A 19,031-nucleotide genomic window follows, 5' to 3' on the forward strand; every position below is an offset into this window, starting at 1 on the left:
AAATGCCTATGCCTATAAAGCGTTGAATAGCTACAAATGAAGAATGGTATTGATTGGGCGATGGGAATATGCCAGAGAGATTTACAGTGAATACGTGCGAATTGAATTAGCTTGGAATATAACTGCTTAGGTAAATGCCCAGATGTTTCACGAATGCATTGAAATGAAAGCTGTCGGAGATGCGAAGATGCCTGTATGCACAGACGGTGTATACAAGCTTTTTGCAAGAGAGTCTGGTATTATTCAAGCGAGACATGGTGCAAAGATCCCCGTTGGATTCATGATGAAGATCCAGAAGTCGTACTTTGCAAAAATCCAGCCAACACAAATAAGAACATTTGGTGGAGTAGTGGACAGCGACTATAGAGGGGAGGTATGTGTGATTGCATTCAATAGCATGGATAGGGACTTTGAGTATACTGCCGGAGACGAAGTTGCAGAAATGATGATACTCAGAATTGTAATACCTGAAATAAAAAAGATTTATTCCTGTTTGTGGCTTGCAGCAACTCATGTGATGCGACTGCACAATCACTGCAAATCCTTGAATTGGCAGATCAGTGAAGTAGTGTCTTCTTCTATTTTCCTAAGTGTGTCCAACAGTAGATTCTTCACGGGGCATTCTCGTTCTGCCGTGATTCTCAGAAGCAAGTGGTTATCTGTGGGATGATCTATTCTGTATGCGCTAAACAGGCATCTTTTGTCCTCAAGGAGCATCTCAGACAGCATGCTTCCAAGCGTGTGTGCTTCATTGTATATTTTGAGCTCGATTGTGTTGCGTGTGCTTCCCACATAGCTCATCAGCACGTTGCTTTGCCCTGGCATTCCGAAGGGTTGAGAGGAGTTAGACATGGATGCATGCCAAACTCGCCTCCCACATTGTGTACAGTATTTTAGAAAACCTGTAAGCCCCAAACAAACAGCATAGATGTCGAAGAAGGTGTCTATCATAGGAAACGGAAACTGGGGAACAACGATAGGAAGGCTGATAGCGATCAGCACAATGGAAAGCAACATATTCAGCAATGAAGTCAGGATGTGGGGATGCTACGAGGAATTTGAAGGAAGGGTTTTGAATGAAATAATCAACAGCGAAAATGTAAATCCAAAGTACCTGCCTGGAATACATCTACCGGAGAATCTGAGGGCGGAGAGTGATCTCTGCAGTCTTGCAGACTCTGATGTGCTTGTGTTTGCATTGCCTCACCAATACATCGATGTGATTGCACCTCTAAGAGGATTGGTAAAAAGCAGTTGCATTGGAGTGTCTCTGACAAAGGGATTCATAGGTACCGAGGATGGAGATATAGATCTAGTGAGCAGAGTGATACATAAAATGCTGGATATAAGCGTGAGTGTGGTGATGGGGGCGAACATTGCAAACCAAGTTGCAAGAGATATGATAAGTGAGGCAACATTGGGATGCATTGATGATGATGCAGCAGATGTGATATACAAGCTTTTCAATAGCTACACATATCGAGTGACTAGAATAAAGGATGTGTACGGAGTAGAGATATCTGGAGCATTGAAGAATGTAGTTGCCATGGCATATGGATTTGCAGAGGGGCTAGGATACTGTAGCAACACAAAGGTAGCAATATTCCGAGGAGGGCTTGCAGAGATGAGAAAGTTTTTTAAGTTTTTTTATCCGATGGCCACTCTTGAGTCACTGTTCCAATCTTCTGGGATAGGAGACCTTCTTGTGTCGTGCATGGAAGGCAGGAACTACAGCTGTGCAAAGATGATGGCAGAAAAGAGACTGAAGCTAAATGAAGCAGAAGAAACGATGTGCTATACGAAGCTGCAGGGGCCCGGGACTGCTTTTATTGTCTTCAATTATCTGAGGAAGCAGAACAGAGTTGACGATTTCCCCCTTATGAGCACTGTTTACAGAATATGCTATGAAGGCCACGCCTATGATGCAATTCTAGAATGTATTTCTTCAGAGTCTATAGAAAAATGAGGATATGGCATCACTATCACCAGTGCTCTGAATAATTAAAACTGAACTTTGTAGACATTTAGTGCTCTGCATGCTATTGTAGAGGATGAATACAATCATTAATGATGTGTTTTGTACCTTTCTGCTGTCAAGCATCCATCAATCCTAAGGATGCACTGGTATCTATTGGTATATTGTTGTGTTTGGTTGGGCATTGCAAATATTCTGGGATTAGTGTGTTTGAAACACAGTATAATAAAACAGAGCTGGCAGAGCAGTGTATGGGCAAGGACCTGAAGACGATTTTTTTGTTTGACGTGGACGGAACACTTTCTGAATCGAGGGCGAAGATATCTAAGAAGATGCTGGATATGCTCAAGTCGCTAAGAAACAAGGTGTGCATTGGATTCGTGGGCGGGTCTGATCTTGAGAAGCAGAAGGAGCAAATCGGAGAAGACATTCTGGACATATTTGATTACGGCTTTCCAGAGAATGGAGTGAGTTTCTACAAGAACGGGGCGTTGTCATCACAGGAAAAGATCATTGATGTGATTGGAGAAGATTTTTACAAGGAGTTTGTGAATTTTGTGCTTGAATACCTGAGCAAAATGGACATTCCGATCAAAAGAGGAACATTCATTGAGTATCGCAACTCTATGATCAACATCAGCCCGATTGGAAGAAACTGCAGCAGAGCAGAGAGAAATGCATTTTTTGATCTTGACAAGAAAGAAGGGCACAGGCAGAAGATGGTTGAGGCAATGCAGTCAAGATTCAAAAATGGCAAGCTTGTGTTTTCTATAGGCGGACAGATATCGATTGACTGCTTTCCTGAAGGATGGGATAAGACATACTGTCTACAGCACATCAATGGAGAAGGCATCAGCAACATCTACTTCTTTGGAGATATGATTATGAAGGGGGGAAATGACTATGAGATATACAGCCATAAGGATGTCCACGGAACAGGAGTGAAATCTCCGGAGGATACATATGAAAAAGTGAAGCAGAAGTTAAAAGAGCTGAATCTTGGGGATCTGTAGAAATGCATATGAGGATTGTAGCTGCAGTCCAAAATACAGCTTGCAGAAAAGTAAATAAAGCGTTTCTATTCAATCTAAGAATTGCGCAAGCATTTATAATGATAGTTTCACGCAACCATCCATAAGCAAACTAACATATTAAAGATCAGTGCCGTTTAATTCCTCATTTCAACTGCATCCTGGCTGGCTGATGCTTGATAGCTCTTGATTGTCTTGACCTTTCTGACGCAGCAGCTCTGAAGCGGGAAAATCTCACTTCCCAATTCCTCGATCCTCTTGCCAATCGTCTCGTTGGAAAGCTTCTTCATGATCTTCTGCACATCCATTCCAGACAATTCTTCGGTGATCACATCAACCATCACCTTCCTGATCTTCTTCTCCTCAGAGCTCTTTGTATAACAGGTCTTCTTGATGTAATTCGGCGTTCTTCTCGTAATTGCCATTGTAAACACTCTGAATATACTTCCATCCTTAGCAACAATATCCTTCTCTGCCTCAATTAGTGAATGCCATTTCTTGATCATCGCCTTCTGCTTGTCAGACGTTATTTCCATTCCGTCAAAAAAGCTTATGCATTCGTTCCCTTTGACATCTCCAACCTTGAACAAAAACTTCCTATGTGAATCGTCGTTGTTTCCGGTAAGATCCGCCTGGTTCACATCGTACCTTCTGCCAATCATGTTCAAGTATGAGTTCTTCCCTGTTGACTTCGTCATCAGTGTCTTTCCATTCACGTTGTTTGAAAAAACCGTCGGCGACCTCAGCGTGTACCATTCCTTCCTCAAAAATGCATCCTGGGTAACCTTCTTTGCTTTTCCTCTCTTGTTTGCTTGTACATACGATCCAGGTGGTTGTATTGCCTATAAATTAACTTCTCGTCAAGTCCTCACTTACCATTCTAGGGGTAATGCAAATTTTTTACTTTGTGGGCTCCATCATCTTCAAGTGAGCACTACCATGTTTCCGATTGAAAAACAATCTTTTTCCCATACACTTCTCCAAGCACCTGCTCTATCTCTTTGTTCAACCTTGAGTTTCCACTGACAAATACCAGGTAATCATCAATCCCATCAACTGGATGCTTCTTAAACACATCCTGTATATAAACTCCATCGTCTCTAGACGCTGCACAGAACAACTTTACATTCTGCTTCTTCCACTCATCACAGTATAGAAAGTCCTTGCTTCGATGTCTGAATCCATAGAACACCACAATCTCTTTGTCCTTGAATTCATTGATGCATGCCCTTGCAAGTGTTATTCCTGCTCCTGTGCACAGAAACAACAGCTTTTTTGATTCAAAATATAGATTACTTCTGCCAACATCCACATTAACCTTGTCTCCGATTGCCAGACCTGAAAGATACTCCGAACAAATGCTTCTACGAGGTTCAGCAATCGAAGTGTAATATTCTACCATCGACACGGTGATGCGATACAATCCATTGATTCTTGCAACCGAAAAAAATCTTGGATATATTCTGGGCACAAAGTCGATGAGAAACCTGATGTCCACCCTCACGTTGAACTCCTTCAGAACTTCAAACATTGTTCTCCGAGGCTTGTGCACATAGTTGTAGTACAAATCATAGCTATTTGCAATTTCGTCCATCTTTTGTAGATGCTCCTCGTTGCATTGCTTTCCTGCTAGAAAGTGCTTGAGCTCAAAAAAGAATATTTGTCTTGGCGGTGAGTTGAAGTCTATTGTGTTCTTGATAATAGACTCTGCGTCTACTCCTGCATGCTTTCCATCTTCAATTTGGTTGTATTTCATGAACTCAGCATAGTTATAGTTTGTTGGAAGAAAGGATATACAATCTCCTGGACAGAACTCCTTGTATTCAGGAATGTCAAACACAAACTCAACTATTCTTTGATGGTGGTCGCTTGGTGTCAGTGTGCTTTTTTCGATCAGCCTGGCAGCATACTCTTCAGGCACAGGATGATCCATGCTCATCTGGAAGTCAGATTCAAGCGTATGCAAACACTTAACCAGCTCCTTAGCCCAGGGCCTGAGACCTGTTAGAAAGCCGTCTTTGTCCTGTGCATTTCCCTCTCCTCTGCTGATGATTGGTGTTGCACCCAGCATTACGAGTCGGTTGAACAGCCTTTTTGAGCAGTAGTTGAACTTTTCGTACGTCGAGCTTCCAAGCCCAAAGACTGCAAACCTCAGGTGTGATAGGATACCATCTGGAAGATCATCTCTGGATAAAAATTCCCAGAGCCTGGACATGTTGAAAGGCTCTCCGCCGTCTCCATGTGTTGAGCACACAAACACTACAACGTTTGCATCAAGGAGCCTTTCTATGCCAAATTCATCGATTGACTGAACAATGCATTGTGCTGTATCTTCTTTACCCGCTTCAAAGTTGTCCAAATTATATATTGTATGCTTGCTATAACCATATACAACTGCCTTCTCAAGCAGTCTGCACACATACCTTGAAGTTCCTGTCTGCGAGCCATACAGGATTGGAATCATCAGGGCATATTGTTTACGGCCTGTTTGCTGCTATTGCAACACAAACAATATGAGCATTGCATGCATAAAGCAACGAGAATACAGGGTTCGAATCGATGGAGCCTGTGGACATATACGATTACTATATAAGTAAAGCCATTATGCACCTGAAGTCAACAGATATTGCACACCATGCATCTTACATACGCAGTATAGATGCAAAGATTGCAGTGTTTGACTTTTGTGGAAAGATACCTGAGCTCTGGAAGTTGTTTGGTGCTATTGACAAAGAGGTATTCGTGGTGTTTGATGCTTCAGAAAGCAATGAGGAGATTAAGAAGGTTTGCAGCGAATGCGAGATAGTTTATGTTCTTGAGGAAGAAGGCATGGCCGACAGTAATGTTTTTTCGGGCAGCAAATGTGTGATTTTTTTGCTGTACAATAGATTTCGGCTTGTATGCTGTGCTTAGAATTACATTTGTGCCGAGTAATTGAAAGAGGCAGACGAATAATTTTAGCCCATTTAAGTAAATGATGAAGGCGCATTTTTCACTGAAGAGACAGCTGAGGCCGATACTTACACATGGCATTCCAAAGGTGCAAGGAAGATGTTTGTATACGCAATGTAATCAATCGATAGTTGAGACCGATATGGATACTTTTAAGGTGCTCAGGGAGATTCCTTTCGGACGCATCAGCTGCTTTGATGTGCAGGATAGGATACTAGTGGTGTGTACGGAAAGCATAACTATATATGATCTTGCGAGTGGAGAGGTGAAGGATGTAGTTTGCACATCGAAAGCAGATGTGTGCGCGATGTTTATTGATACGAGCGAAGGACTTGGATCTGAGAACGAAAGACTCACAGTGGTTGTTGGCAGGATAGATGGCAGTGTTTCGAAAGTTGATGTGGGAAATAAGAAAGTGGAGTGGGCTTACAGAATGAAAAATCCAGTATACATGCTTGGAAAGGCCGGAAATGCAGTATATTCGTTGGATTGCAACGAGCTGTGGATAAGCAGCGATGGAAGGATACAAAGGAGATGCGAAGAGCCGGAAATAGTTGGCGTTGCATACAATAGAGGAATTGTGTATAGTGTTACAAGGCAAGGGATACTGACAAAGTGGGAAAATGTACCGAAGAGGGTAGATTTGGGAATTGAGTGTGACAGGATGGCGGGAGATGAGAAGCATGTATATGTTTGCAGGGGAAGGAGCATGTATGTGCATGATTATGACGGGAGATTGGAAATGAAGCGCGACATTTTGACAGGTAAGGATGAGGGAGAGGTGAAATGTGTGAGGCTCGGAAGAGAGGAAATGAGTTTAGAGGATGACAGTGGAATGCATATGACGCCATCGAGCTCTGTGAATGCAAATGGATTGCACGAAGAAAGCGGAGACTGCTATGAGGACGAGAGTGGCTCTGAAGATGAGAATAAGATGCTCAGTGAGGCAAAAAAAAGAAAGACGGCATGTGATATGAGGGAATGGATGAAAGGAGAAAGTGACGGGGAGGATGGAATGGCTATTGAAAGTATAGGGAGAGGCGTGATTGTAAGCAGTGAACAGGAAATATTTTTTGTGGATGATAGCATGAAGACGACGGCAAGTGTAATTGGAAACAACGACGAAATAACGGACATGAAGCAATGGAATGATGTGCTGTTTGTTGCAACCAACAGTGGGCGACTTAGATATGCAGTTGCAGACGAGCGTATTGGGGAGTATGCGTTCTGTGCAGAGATTGTTGTAGCGCATCAGGATGCAATAATGTCGTTGTCTGTTTACGGAGACTTTCTTATGAGTGTGTCGAAAGACAAGACGGCGATTTTGTGGCGGATTGAGTCTGAATGCAGTAGTAACAGAGCAAGCAAGACGGTTTGCTTGCGAAGGATGAAGACACTGAGAAACAGCTTGAGTGGGCAGTAAAATTTTTGTGATTGTGGGAAGTGACCAAATTCTTCAGATATGGGACTATAAGGAAAGTGTGTATGTGGAGAAGATTCATGATAAAGAGATAAATGGAGTTGAGGTGAACGAGCAAAGAAGATTGATAGCGACATGTTCCCAGGATAAGACAGCGAAGATTTTAGATTTTGGGGGGCGAGTTCTTCATGTGCTATCAGGACATGCAAAGGGTGTTTGGAGTGTGAGCTTTGGAGAAGGGCTGATTGCAACGTGCTCTGCAGACAGCACAGTAAGGCTCTGGGAAATGGACACTTTTTCGTGTGTAGGGATTCTTAATGGGCATAGAAGCGGGGTACTGAAAGGGGTGTTTTGGATGAATGGCGAGAAGCTGGTAACTAGCTGTGCAACAGGAGAGATGAAGGTGTGGGACGTCAAGAAAAAAGTGTGTGAAATGAACATTGGAGTGCATAGAGACAAGGTGTGGGCATTGTTAGGGATTACAGGGCTTATTAGTGGTGGAAATGGAGCGATTGCGTTTTTTGAAGATGATTCGCTAAAAGTGGCGAATGAGGAGCTGGAGATTAAGAACCTGAAAGAAGCTCAAAACATTGAAATAGAGAAGTGTCTACGAAACAACATGAATGTAAGAGCGGTAGAGATATTGCTGAGCACAGACAATTATAGCCAGCTGTTTAGGATGCTTGTCAGATGCTATAGAGCAAAGGAAAGCGAAGTTTTTGATGTTATTGACGGCAAGCAGAAGAAACTCTTCGAAGCGATACTGAAGCAGGGGACGTTTAAGAACTGTGCAGCGATTCATTGGCTTGTAGAGGAGGGGCTCCGAAGGAAGTGGAGTGTAACCAAGGAGCTGATGAACAAGATGCATCTACTTACAGAAAAGCACTCATTACTGATTGATGATATATACTTACATCTTCTTGGATTTACTGCCTTGAAATAAAGAGCATGGTTTGTTGAATAAACAGTGATGCCATTATGCTAGATATTCATACAAAGTGAAACAAGCTGCAAACGGCAATGCAACAATGTTTCATGTTTCTTTTATTACTGAGCGAACGTGAAAACATATGGAAGGTGTGCTATGCCGGTCGGGAAAAGTCTTTCGAGACGCATACAAAATAGTAGGGACGTCGCCCCTAGTACCTGTATTTTTGTCTCTGACATATCTCACGAAGAGCATTGGCAGTGACTACTATGCATACAGCGTGGTTGCATCGGGCATACTGCTGGGGCTTTCAATCTACATAGTGGGATATATGAAAGAAAAGCGAAATGAGGAGCAGATGAGTACGCTAGGAGACATGTCGAGGGGGGTGTCTAAGATGCTGTCTGATGCAGCGGAGGTGATTGTACTTCTTTCGAAATACACGGTGCTGCTTATTACAGTGGATGTGTTCATTAACACGCTTTTTGTGCGTTTTCCGTTTATGGAGGAGATACGAGGTTCTATCTCCATATATAGGATTCTGTTTGGACTAGGTCTGGCACTTGTGGGCCTAACGATATATGTGGTGTCTACGTTCTTCAAGAAGACGTTTCTTGCGGTATCTGTAGTAGCAACGCTGGTTATGGCAATAATGCTGGCCATGTGCTACTTATTGGGCGTGAATTCTGTTTTCCACAGGCAAGACAATGTGAAAGACGATTCTTTATCGTCGTTTTTCTGGATCACTGCAGTTACGCTGTACACGATGGAGTTTGTGTCAGGAGGAGTGAAGATGGTGAATGAGTCAAGACACAGGGAACTGAATAAGTATGTGGCGATTGCAAGTGCATCGATAGTATCTATACTGCTCCTTGTATTCGTGTATGCTGCAGAGTGGATGAGGACGGCCAACAACTCTCTGGATATCTTGAAACTTGTGTTTCTGAGATCATCGAAGCTGAACGATTACCTAAAGGAATACACGATTGACAAGTACTGCCTTACATCGAGCATAATGTGCATATGCATACCTGTTGTGTGTGTGGCAATGTTTGCAATACAGTTTGATGTGTTTATTGGGTCGTTTAAGAATCTGGCAAATACAAAGGACGACAACAAGATACTGCTGTTGTCTCTTGCAGTTCTTGGGATGATTTTCATACAGGTGCTATTCAACGAGGTATTTGGTGCATTCCACTTTTACTTGGCACTTGTAGTTGTTGGAATGACACCACTTCTGGCATACCACCCGTACATATGCTATATCGTCACATCGAAGAAAATCACGCTTTTTACAGCAGTTAGCGTTCTTGCAATAATATTTATATGTGGTGTTCTTGTGGGAACAACAAAAACACTGATAGATATGGCGCGAATAAGCTAATCAACGGTTGATGGTTTTCAGAGAATATCGATTAAAGTTTTTAATCAATAGAGTATGTTGCGAGAGTTTAGCCACGACTATGCTATCTTGTGTCTAATCTTCTATATCCCCCACTTGATGCACCTCCTCGTTTTGATGCTCCACAGTTTGGGCAGTTGTTTGTTTCATACGTGGTTGCAACGTCACAATTGCTGCACCTATGATCGCCAATGTTTCCTAGATCTCTTCCGCATGCAACACATGCAAGATACGGATCGCTTCGTCCGCATGGAAGGCATGGGATAAAGCAAAGATGGCACCTGTAGCTATACCTTCTGTATTCAGAATCTGCCATGTTTCCGCAATGGGAGCAGATGATCCTTTTTGGTGCTGCTGGATATCCTTCTGGCTTATCTATCTTCTTAGACTTTGTTCTGCAGCCGACAACCAAAAAGCACAAATTTCCACAACACATTAAAGAAACACACTTTTTACTAAATATACTTTTCAACTCAGAGATAGACAAGTTGCAAATGGCAGGTTCAGCAATAGGTAGAGTAGCCTCACAACCGGATTTGATTGATTATTCAAAAATACGATGCATCAATTACATTCGATGGCACATCGCAGGCATCAATCATTTTCTTGCAATGTTCTCCAGCATTGCTCTATTCAGCCTTCCCGTTTTTAGAATCATGCTGGTATTCCTTCGAAGCTTATCGAGCTCAGACCTTTTAATGCCATTCGATCCAAAATATAGTACAACTAGGCCTAACCACTTGACTGCCACTAGGCAATCCATCGAGCTCTCAATCATCTTTGAAACCACTTCTCTCAGTACACCGGCCAATGACTCTTCTAGATGCTTTACAACTCCTTCTGCTCTCCCAATCGGGCAAGAGAGCACGACCTCTTGTATGATCTCGTGCTGATTCAGCCTCAATGATCCAATCATGGCCTTCAGATACTCTTCGTTCTCAACATACAAGCGTATTGACTCTGGCGTCAGTGAGATGTCCATTCTGATCGGAATAAACTTCACGGACGACACTTCATATACATTGATCCCATCTCGTGTCAGAACATAAAACATCCTTTGGCTCTCGCTGTGTATTATCTTCAGAACTTCAATAATCTTTGTCTTATCAAACGGCGTATCTGCCTCTTTACCAAGCATTTCTTTATAGTTTTCCCATTCCCTATTCTGCGAAACACGCATCTCTTGGACAACATCTCCTGTGTCCACAGCCACAATCTTCATCGTGTTTGACTCTCCTCCGCATATCAAAAATCTGTTATCCAACGAGAACTCTGCACATTCCACCGGCTTTTCACTGATAAAAACTTCGTTTCTCTTGCGTGCCTTCAGTGATATCTTAACTGACCTTTCATAATCAAACTGCTCGTCATATATTGTTATCTCACCAACTGTACACACACACATCTTTCCGTCTCTTACACACAGCCCAGTAATTGTCTTTTCAACATCAAGATCTAAAACTACTTGGTTATACACGTCCCATTTCTTCACAACATTGTCGTACGACACAGAGTACAACGAGCTTCTGCTCCATACCATTCTTGTCACAGGCCCTTCATGCCCTTTCAGCACATCAATCTCTTTACTTCTCTGCAAGTCAATAACTCTTATTGAATAATCATCAAAATTTGCAACAAACAGCAAAAGGCCGTCTTCACTAACCTCAGTGCTACACACTCGCATCTCCACTTGGAACGACCTATAGCACGTGCCATTCTTTACATCCCAGACAGACACTCTCCCATCTACACATACACACAGCACAGAGTTATTCAGAATGTGCACACTAAAGACACTATGCGTCATGTTTGGATCCCCAAGTGTATTCATGCATCGTTGCTCATCATACAGTCTGACTTTTTTGTCGCAACATCCAGTAGCAATAATGTTTCTCTTTACATCCATTGATATTATCTTCGGAAGATCCAACTCAAACAGAAAGACATTGACTGCCAGGTCATATATAGCAACAAACTTCGGCCCCCTTATTGCAATGCAAGCCCCAAACAGAGAAATGCCTGATATCTTGTGGCAAACCGTTGCATGGTGGACAACCTCCACTCCCTTGTACACAAGCAGATTACCCTCCTTGCCTGAGTCTAAGGAAACAGCTATAAATCCGGAGTAGCAGCTTGATGCCAGTATTTTCGAGTTAATATATACTCTATCCTTAAATTGCATCTTGTATCCATCTAGTGCATAGTATAATATCGCTCCCCCTTCACACACAACAGCTATTTCCTTCTTGTCGTCGTCAATAACATGAATACCAACCGGTATCCCAATCGTGTTGCACACACGTGTGGATTTGTTTTTGAGAATATTAATGAGCCTTACTGTACAGTCCTTGCTTGCCGTCAGCACTAAATTGCTGTCAAGAAATCTAACGCACGTGATGTCCAAGAAGTGCCCAAAATGCCTAGAATGCAGACTGAATAGCGTAAACTTAATTTCTTTGGGAACATGCCAGATCTCAAGCACTCTTGAGCATCCAGCTGCAATAAAATGCTCATTCGCCTCTATGCAAGAAAACGACTTCTTGAGCGAGCCTATAATTCTGTCCTGATTGTTCATGTACATTCTGTCCTTAGTAATAGTAAACAGTCTTTTGCAGATTGAAAATCCAAGAATTGTTTCATTTGAGCCGCAGATCCTTTTGTGCCTACCTTCTCTGACCTTGAATAGGTGGTTGCTCGATGCAAAGTAAAGATCTCCGTTGTAATAGATTCCTTTTGCCTCAGACTCAGTTGGGATGACGGTTTTCAGCGTGTACTCCCTCATCTGTGGGTAATTTTTTCTGCCTCAAACAAGAGTGCCGCACATATTGTTGCAATAGCATCTTGCTGGCACAGTAGATTGTGTTTTGCATCAGAAGGGATCGGGAATCATGAGGATGCTTGGATTTATGCACATATCAGAGTATGCCCCAACATGACAAATGCTATGACAGTAACTAAGATTAAGCTAAAGCTTGTGCGCAGGAACAGGCGTGTGAGCTGGGCAGACAGTGTTGTTGATAACGAAGGACTTGGGAGGATGAAGAGCAATGTTTGCTGTATATTCTGTTCGAAAAGCAAAGACAAGGATAAAAACAAATATGAAAGATTGTGATGCATGCAAGCTTATATGTAAGAGGATTGCCTTATGTGAAGTACACAGGCTATACGGAGCATTGCAGAGTGGAACGGGTTGGAATATTTGGTATACTATATGATTTATCTGAGCATTGGATTGTGCACTAATTATTTTGGTAGCAAGGTGCATGACTCTGGAAATAACTGATAAACCAGCTTGGGCCGAGCCCCTTTATATTGATGAAAGGATTGTCAGTCAACGATAGCTTTAGCACAAGAGAGGAGGCAGAGAAGGTTGTATTAAGTCATGCAGAACAGAATGGGCTTGTTGTTGAGTTTGAAAGCACTAATAAGTCGATTGTTGCTTGTTGTAGAGGAAAGGATGAATTTGGATGTGAGGCAAAGATAGTTGCTCAGCCACGCAAAAAAGACGATTCATATGTGGTGAAGAAGATCAAGCTGGTGCACAAATGTCCTTCTGTTACACAAAAGTACAACACTCCGGACGAGATGGTTAGATCTGAGATACACAAGGCCATAGGCGGACGCGGAGCAAGAATTGGTGAAATGGTATGCATATTAGCAGAGATGGATATAAGAATGGGATATTTTTCTGTTTGGAAGGCCATGAGGCAAGGAAGAGAATTTGATAAGGAAAATGAAGCACAGGCGGAGGCAGTGGATGGCAACAAAGCAAACGCTTTCAAAGGAGCATTGGGCGAATTTTCACTTGAGTTTTCTGAGAAAAACCCGAGTGCAGCTGTCAAATGCATGGACAATGCATTTTTCTTTTCGTATCCTGAGTATCTTGATGTTTTGGTTCCTGTCGTTGAGATAAGGGTGTATAAAAGGACAGATGGGTTTGCTGTTTTTGGAGTGCTGCGAGATCCCACATGGGCACCTGTTGTGCATTCTTGTATTGTTTCTGAAGGAATAAGTATGGAGGACACTATCAGATGCTTTGTGGATTTTCTCCCTGGAGTGTTTTTTCTTGTGGACTTTGATACGAGTGTTGTTGGTGTTTTGGAAGCAAAAAAACGAGAGTATTTTATCAAGACACGAGACATATGTAGGTTCTACCACGGCAAAGGATGGCCAACAGAGGCGATTGAAAGTGTATGGAACAGGTGCAATAATGATACAACATGTAGCATGCCTGAACTAGATGGATATGAGAAGAAAAGATATATAAAAAGATATTGCAAGGTGGATTTATTTGGGATGCAGAACACAGGGGAATGCGATGTTGATTTTATTGGGCTTGGAATGTTCAACCTGCAATATTTTGATTGCTTGAATGGAATACTGAAACAGATTGGAGACAACATGAGATACAGGAAGAAGGCAATAAGTCCAACAGATAAGCGTCCGTTTGGAAAGAATGTAGTGCATAGAATAGAAAAGAATGTAGAAATGTGCAAATCAGTGACAGACGATGTGAAAAAAGTTGACTTGACGAATCAAACATGCATGTGTGGAAGGTTCCAAGAATTTCTTATTCCGTGTGTGCATGCATGCAGAAAAATAATTGAACTAGGGGAAGATCCATATGCATATGTCAGCAATGTTTACTTAAAGACACGCTTGCTCAAACTGAATGAAGTCATTCCAGTCGTAGATTTGCAAATAAAATGCCAACCGGATAGAAATCTACTAAAGCGTGGGCCAGGAAGACCGAAAAAGATCCAGGTTCATGAACCTCAGACATTCAGTTGATAAGCAAATAGATATATAAAAGCAAGTTTTGCTGAAGAGTTATTTTCAACACACATAACGGAAACTACAGCCTACATACAGTATAAATTTTACATTAAATTGTTTTATTCAAGCAATGCTATACATATTTTCATTGTCCAATTCAATATAAAATCCTTCATGTATACACACCACATTAGATAATAGCCAAATAGATATTTATCTTTATATTATTCCAAAATACATTAAAAACAAGTATTTACTTAGATTCCGAAATAATTCGAGGAATAAGATTATTGATCTCAAGCATCACAATTCGCATAAAGTTATATATGCTAATTGGCGAATCGCTATTGCTTCCCTTGATGGCAATCTCAATAGCTAGCAAATCCTTGCTCATGCTAATCTTACTAATGTGGTTCTTAGTAACATCGTCGTCATTATTAATATGATCAAGATACGATTGGTATATGCTTGTATTCAAATTTTCCTTTACCAGTATATATATAAACGCCTTTACGAGTATATCAATATTCGTAGCATCATTTTCCTGCTCGCCTGAACCTTTATCTACCTTCTTGGTACTTATTGCCTCGCTCTGACATTTTTTCTCTTGTCTCAGCATCAGTTCCTTTGCAATAAGAACATTCACATTCTCAAATGTCATTATATCATCCATCACCTTTTTCAGCTCTTGACTAGTAAACAAGGTCTGATTTGCTTTTGCAATGGCCTCCTTGAAGTACTTGCATCCAAGACTGTTGACGTTGTCAACCTCTCCTGCTATCATCATCCTCTCAGAGTACATCCCTTCAAGAATGCTTGCATCAACACCAATTATTGATTGAATTGCATCAAACACATCCTTGTTCTCCGCTCCATTCTTGACTTCTCTGAACTTATCAAAGTATTCAAAAAATACCTGGCAATTGTGAGTTCTTTGCTGATACTCAAACAAAATCCTCAAAAAATACAGCGTTATCATGGTAAATGCCATACCAAAAATCGCACCAACAATGATATTCCTAAACCTTTTGTTCGTCGTACTCATGAGGGATCATGCTTTTAATCCATTTATACTTTGTTATATGCCATAAATAGAATATTAAATCCAGTAAAAGCATTCTTCACTGTTATTGCATTTTTAGTCCGCTATTTTACCAGCATTTCCCATCTTTCTCCCTATTTTATTCCGATTCTTCAATCCGTTCCAACTGGCATCTTCATGCATTCTTACTCAATTGTACAATATCCATCCCATGTGATTATTAAATCAACACTACGTTATATTCCTGATATAACCGTTATAACGCAACATCACAGCAGATTCCGAGCAAGCATATACTCTGCAAGCCTGCATAACAACATCATAAACAATTTAAACTTCAAAAAGCTTTATTCCAAGTCTTTCATAATATAATACCAGATGGTTTACTTTCCTTTTGCAATCATGCGTTGCGCTTATTGCTGCTTGTAGTATTCATTGTCGTTTTTATAGATTGAATAGCCTTGTCTACTGGAGTATCTACCGGATTGGATGATATAATAGTATTGATTATAGGTATCGTTACAACCGGCTTCTCATCAAGAATCATCTTTGCCATCTGTGAAATTGTTACAAATATGTAATTTATCACAGGCATGGGCATTGGTTTGGCACCTTTGTAATCGACAGCTAGTTTAGACTCAGAAACACTCTTCATTTCAGAGCTCATATTATTCAGCACAGACTCAAAGTACTTGGCTTTGTTATATCCAAACGCAGCATCCTCAAAAAATTTGCTGTCTTCCACCAGTCCAGTTGGACTGAACAGATACTTAATCATAACCTTTGCATAGAGCTCAGACATCCTATTGTTTTCCTCTTGAATCTCAACATCTTCTGGGGTTTCATTCTCCGCACTGGCACCCTTCTTAACAGCATCCTCCTCCTTTTTCTTTATGATTTCTGCAATTTCCTTTTCATATTTGCTTCGTATCTCTTGGTATGGCGTCTTTATAATCGATATGATATCTTCAACCTTTACCTTCGAGTCTTCAAACAGAATACTTCTGGCTTTAATCACACTATCGCTGATTGCATCAGCAAAATTACTATCAATAGTAGATGAAGTCGCCATCAAACTGTTGTATACCATCATCGCTGGCCTGTTTACATCCTCATCTCCCTTCTTAAACTGATCCATTGTTGCCTTTATTGCTTTGAACACCTCCACATGATCAAGCTTCACAGGCTCTTTCTTTTCATCCTTATCCTCTGCAGGCTTTGCATCCTTACTAATTGCCTCCTCAATGAAAGAATACCTCGGCGGCACTTCCTTGACTATCTTCTCAACATCCTTTTCAGTAAGCTTTCCAAGCGGTCCTGCAGGCCACAGAAAGATTATCAATAGCAGAAGTACAATCACAAGCACTATGCTTCCAATTATAACATACAACCTATTGTTGTTTTTAAGTTCTCCTCTATCCTGCTCTGCCATATCGTATGTCCTGTTTTTTCTTCTTATTTATACTTTTGCAGATAATTTCCTACTTTGGTTCATTAATTAATCCGCAAATACAAACGCTCGCTTTTCATTAAAGGAGACTTCTCCTAATACAACTACCAAGCATAATACGTAGCGAACTTCAAGATCACACTTACTTCATTAAGGAGTTTCCGGCAATTGCGATTGGTTGCATTTCCATTTCCCATCCATCGCAACACTCATTAAGGAATGCCTTCGTTATACCTAACTGTCAGTACCTGGAAAGCTTGTGGCAAAAAAAAACATACATGCACAAATATGCTCTCAGGAGACGATAAAGCTGTGCCATTTTCTTTTCTAACGGTGAGTATGAAAATTCCCTGCATGCAACAAAAAAGTTGAACGATTCAGAATACTTGAGGAAAAAGCTCTTGCCTACATTTTCGCAATCCAGCGGGTATAGAAGGTTGAAGGATAGAATCGCACATATGCATATGCACTTGAGCTTTAGTCTCATAGTCAGATTTATCAATATACAAACAAACGTTCCTGTGGCAAGAAAAATTAACGAAACCCAAACGTTGTTGAGAATATAGAAAACTACAAGCACAGGAATCCATATCTTGAGAACCAGATATATGAAAATGTGAAAGAAATACGTGCCTGGAGAGTATATCTTGTTAACATGGCAATACACATGTGCCTTTTCCTCATTAATGACCGCGCTTCCACGTATCAGAACTAGTAGGTATATTCCTGTTGAGATTATCTTGTAGTCCATCAAGCTCCAGTCATGTGTCTTCATGTATATAAATGACTCCACAACCCATCTTATCAGCGACTTAGCCAAGCTTAATATAAAGCAAACAGTATGCAATAGCATTTGCTTCAAAATGCGATCTATCCTTAGGTGTATCTTAGACAATAAATACCTCATCAAGCATTCTGCCTCGCAAATGCCAAGCCTATCCAGCTGCACATAAGAAATGACTGAAGCATTTGAGAATTGATTAAGCATGATGTATTTAAGCTTCAGTATCAAAAGAATGCATATTTGGATCGAGAACGAGAAAAAAAGCTTTTTGAGTCTTTTTGTCTTCTTCTCTTCAAGAATACACCTCCTTCTTGTCAATGCTAACGATGTGTTGATGTTCATATCATACAGCCAATATGCAGATTGAGATTGGCTTTCGATTCTCGCTTTGCTTTCCTCGTCATGTACTTTTTTACAATTGTTTACATTTGCAGAGCATGGATCCGTATCTACACATTTTACTCTGTGTACAGCCAGATCATCCTGCCATAGGCCATATCCGTTATTTTTTCCAGGGCATTCTGCATCACCTACCATTCTGAGGCTAAATGTCTTGTATGGCCTGGACCGTCTTCGAAAAGAATCGTATAATAAATCAGCATTAATGGTCTCGAATCTTTGTATACCTGCATTCTCGTGAAAGTCAAGACATTCTACCTCGTTTTTTTTAATAACAATGCACCCATCCAGGCCAAACTCCATAGAATACTCTGTTTCGACAAGAATAACGCATTGGTTACTTACTGAATAGCTCTTGAGCGTAGACAAGTATTTTTTCTCAAGGGAATGCCTTGTTTGAAAGTCTCTTAAAACAATCACCTTCAGCTCAGAGGCCAGATTGATTGCTGTTTCCCATAGCCTAGACTCAGATATAGATAATTCAGATATAGAAGTGTCTTGAAGATCTGTAAGATCAAACATCTCCATAAGTTCCTTTGCATCGCGAAAATTGATAAACTCAAGTGAATGCCTTACACTTTCGTTGGAATAGAATATTTTGTATGGATTCATCATACCCTGCAGTTCATCGTAGTATATCGGCTTTCCATTGTATAGTATGTTTCCATAGACATTCAGCATCTCATTGTTATCTGGCAATGAAGATTTTGTTAGCGAGTCCAATATGATCCTTCGAATGCCATTCGACAGCCCTCCAATGCCATAGATCCCTTTGGCAAATATTACCTGGTTGTTGCATACATGCTTGCCATCTACAATCATTTCAACGCCCTCAATTGTCAATGTACTTCTTACAGACTCGGCCATCTTAA

General features: G+C 41.0%; 17 protein-coding genes across 17 annotated transcripts; 9 read left to right on the top strand and 8 right to left on the bottom strand.

Moving 5' to 3' along the window:
• Positions 1 to 142: 142 nt before the first annotated feature.
• Positions 143 to 670, top strand: HK407_01g02260 (uncharacterized protein; the record flags this gene model as incomplete). Its single annotated transcript, XM_060420226.1, has 1 exon — positions 143 to 670. One exon carries the CDS (start codon positions 143 to 145, stop codon positions 668 to 670), a length of 528 nt encoding a protein of 175 aa, XP_060277788.1.
• HK407_01g02270 (putative DNA-directed RNA polymerase II subunit RPB11) lies at positions 532 to 825 on the bottom strand (the record flags this gene model as incomplete). The annotated part of the gene is made up of 1 exon (XM_060420227.1): positions 532 to 825. The coding sequence occupies one exon, from the start codon at positions 823 to 825 to the stop codon at positions 532 to 534; it is 294 nt and encodes a 97-aa protein (XP_060277789.1).
• Positions 826 to 928: 103 nt separating this feature from the next.
• On the top strand, positions 929 to 1,966 carry HK407_01g02280 (glycerol-3-phosphate dehydrogenase; the record flags this gene model as incomplete). Its single annotated transcript, XM_060420228.1, has 1 exon — positions 929 to 1,966. One exon carries the CDS (start codon positions 929 to 931, stop codon positions 1,964 to 1,966), a length of 1,038 nt encoding a protein of 345 aa, XP_060277790.1.
• A 101-nt stretch (positions 1,967 to 2,067) lies between these two features.
• HK407_01g02290 (phosphomannomutase) lies at positions 2,068 to 2,988 on the top strand (the record flags this gene model as incomplete). Its single annotated transcript, XM_060420229.1, has 1 exon — positions 2,068 to 2,988. One exon carries the CDS (start codon positions 2,068 to 2,070, stop codon positions 2,986 to 2,988), a length of 921 nt encoding a protein of 306 aa, XP_060277791.1.
• Positions 2,989 to 3,143: 155 nt separating this feature from the next.
• On the bottom strand, positions 3,144 to 3,704 carry HK407_01g02300 (40S ribosomal protein S1; the record flags this gene model as incomplete). Its single annotated transcript, XM_060420230.1, has 1 exon — positions 3,144 to 3,704. One exon carries the CDS (start codon positions 3,702 to 3,704, stop codon positions 3,144 to 3,146), a length of 561 nt encoding a protein of 186 aa, XP_060277792.1.
• Positions 3,705 to 3,940: 236 nt separating this feature from the next.
• On the bottom strand, positions 3,941 to 5,470 carry HK407_01g02310 (uncharacterized protein; the record flags this gene model as incomplete). The annotated part of the gene is made up of 1 exon (XM_060420231.1): positions 3,941 to 5,470. The coding sequence occupies one exon, from the start codon at positions 5,468 to 5,470 to the stop codon at positions 3,941 to 3,943; it is 1,530 nt and encodes a 509-aa protein (XP_060277793.1).
• Positions 5,471 to 5,565: 95 nt separating this feature from the next.
• Positions 5,566 to 5,919, top strand: HK407_01g02320 (uncharacterized protein; the record flags this gene model as incomplete). The annotated part of the gene is made up of 1 exon (XM_060420232.1): positions 5,566 to 5,919. One exon carries the CDS (start codon positions 5,566 to 5,568, stop codon positions 5,917 to 5,919), a length of 354 nt encoding a protein of 117 aa, XP_060277794.1.
• Positions 5,920 to 5,980: 61 nt separating this feature from the next.
• HK407_01g02330 (uncharacterized protein) lies at positions 5,981 to 7,381 on the top strand (the record flags this gene model as incomplete). The annotated part of the gene is made up of 1 exon (XM_060420233.1): positions 5,981 to 7,381. The coding sequence occupies one exon, from the start codon at positions 5,981 to 5,983 to the stop codon at positions 7,379 to 7,381; it is 1,401 nt and encodes a 466-aa protein (XP_060277795.1).
• Positions 7,382 to 7,664: 283 nt separating this feature from the next.
• HK407_01g02340 (uncharacterized protein) lies at positions 7,665 to 8,321 on the top strand (the record flags this gene model as incomplete). Its single annotated transcript, XM_060420234.1, has 1 exon — positions 7,665 to 8,321. The coding sequence occupies one exon, from the start codon at positions 7,665 to 7,667 to the stop codon at positions 8,319 to 8,321; it is 657 nt and encodes a 218-aa protein (XP_060277796.1).
• Positions 8,322 to 8,448: 127 nt separating this feature from the next.
• Positions 8,449 to 9,690, top strand: HK407_01g02350 (uncharacterized protein; the record flags this gene model as incomplete). The annotated part of the gene is made up of 1 exon (XM_060420235.1): positions 8,449 to 9,690. One exon carries the CDS (start codon positions 8,449 to 8,451, stop codon positions 9,688 to 9,690), a length of 1,242 nt encoding a protein of 413 aa, XP_060277797.1.
• Positions 9,691 to 9,772: 82 nt separating this feature from the next.
• HK407_01g02360 (uncharacterized protein) lies at positions 9,773 to 10,144 on the bottom strand (the record flags this gene model as incomplete). The annotated part of the gene is made up of 1 exon (XM_060420236.1): positions 9,773 to 10,144. One exon carries the CDS (start codon positions 10,142 to 10,144, stop codon positions 9,773 to 9,775), a length of 372 nt encoding a protein of 123 aa, XP_060277798.1.
• A 162-nt stretch (positions 10,145 to 10,306) lies between these two features.
• On the bottom strand, positions 10,307 to 12,490 carry HK407_01g02370 (uncharacterized protein; the record flags this gene model as incomplete). The annotated part of the gene is made up of 1 exon (XM_060420237.1): positions 10,307 to 12,490. One exon carries the CDS (start codon positions 12,488 to 12,490, stop codon positions 10,307 to 10,309), a length of 2,184 nt encoding a protein of 727 aa, XP_060277799.1.
• A 150-nt stretch (positions 12,491 to 12,640) lies between these two features.
• On the top strand, positions 12,641 to 12,820 carry HK407_01g02380 (putative protein phosphatase inhibitor; the record flags this gene model as incomplete). Its single annotated transcript, XM_060420238.1, has 1 exon — positions 12,641 to 12,820. The coding sequence occupies one exon, from the start codon at positions 12,641 to 12,643 to the stop codon at positions 12,818 to 12,820; it is 180 nt and encodes a 59-aa protein (XP_060277800.1).
• A 203-nt stretch (positions 12,821 to 13,023) lies between these two features.
• On the top strand, positions 13,024 to 14,499 carry HK407_01g02390 (uncharacterized protein; the record flags this gene model as incomplete). The annotated part of the gene is made up of 1 exon (XM_060420239.1): positions 13,024 to 14,499. One exon carries the CDS (start codon positions 13,024 to 13,026, stop codon positions 14,497 to 14,499), a length of 1,476 nt encoding a protein of 491 aa, XP_060277801.1.
• A 238-nt stretch (positions 14,500 to 14,737) lies between these two features.
• On the bottom strand, positions 14,738 to 15,529 carry HK407_01g02400 (uncharacterized protein; the record flags this gene model as incomplete). The annotated part of the gene is made up of 1 exon (XM_060420240.1): positions 14,738 to 15,529. The coding sequence occupies one exon, from the start codon at positions 15,527 to 15,529 to the stop codon at positions 14,738 to 14,740; it is 792 nt and encodes a 263-aa protein (XP_060277802.1).
• Positions 15,530 to 15,926: 397 nt separating this feature from the next.
• On the bottom strand, positions 15,927 to 16,958 carry HK407_01g02410 (uncharacterized protein; the record flags this gene model as incomplete). Its single annotated transcript, XM_060420241.1, has 1 exon — positions 15,927 to 16,958. One exon carries the CDS (start codon positions 16,956 to 16,958, stop codon positions 15,927 to 15,929), a length of 1,032 nt encoding a protein of 343 aa, XP_060277803.1.
• A 259-nt stretch (positions 16,959 to 17,217) lies between these two features.
• HK407_01g02420 (uncharacterized protein) lies at positions 17,218 to 19,026 on the bottom strand (the record flags this gene model as incomplete). The annotated part of the gene is made up of 1 exon (XM_060420242.1): positions 17,218 to 19,026. One exon carries the CDS (start codon positions 19,024 to 19,026, stop codon positions 17,218 to 17,220), a length of 1,809 nt encoding a protein of 602 aa, XP_060277804.1.
• Between the last annotated feature and the right edge of the window lie 5 nt (positions 19,027 to 19,031).

Source organism: Ordospora pajunii (assembly GCF_021821965.1).
Source record: "Ordospora pajunii strain FI-F-10 chromosome Unknown Cg_01, whole genome shotgun sequence".
NCBI lineage: Eukaryota > Fungi > Microsporidia > Ordosporidae > Ordospora > Ordospora pajunii.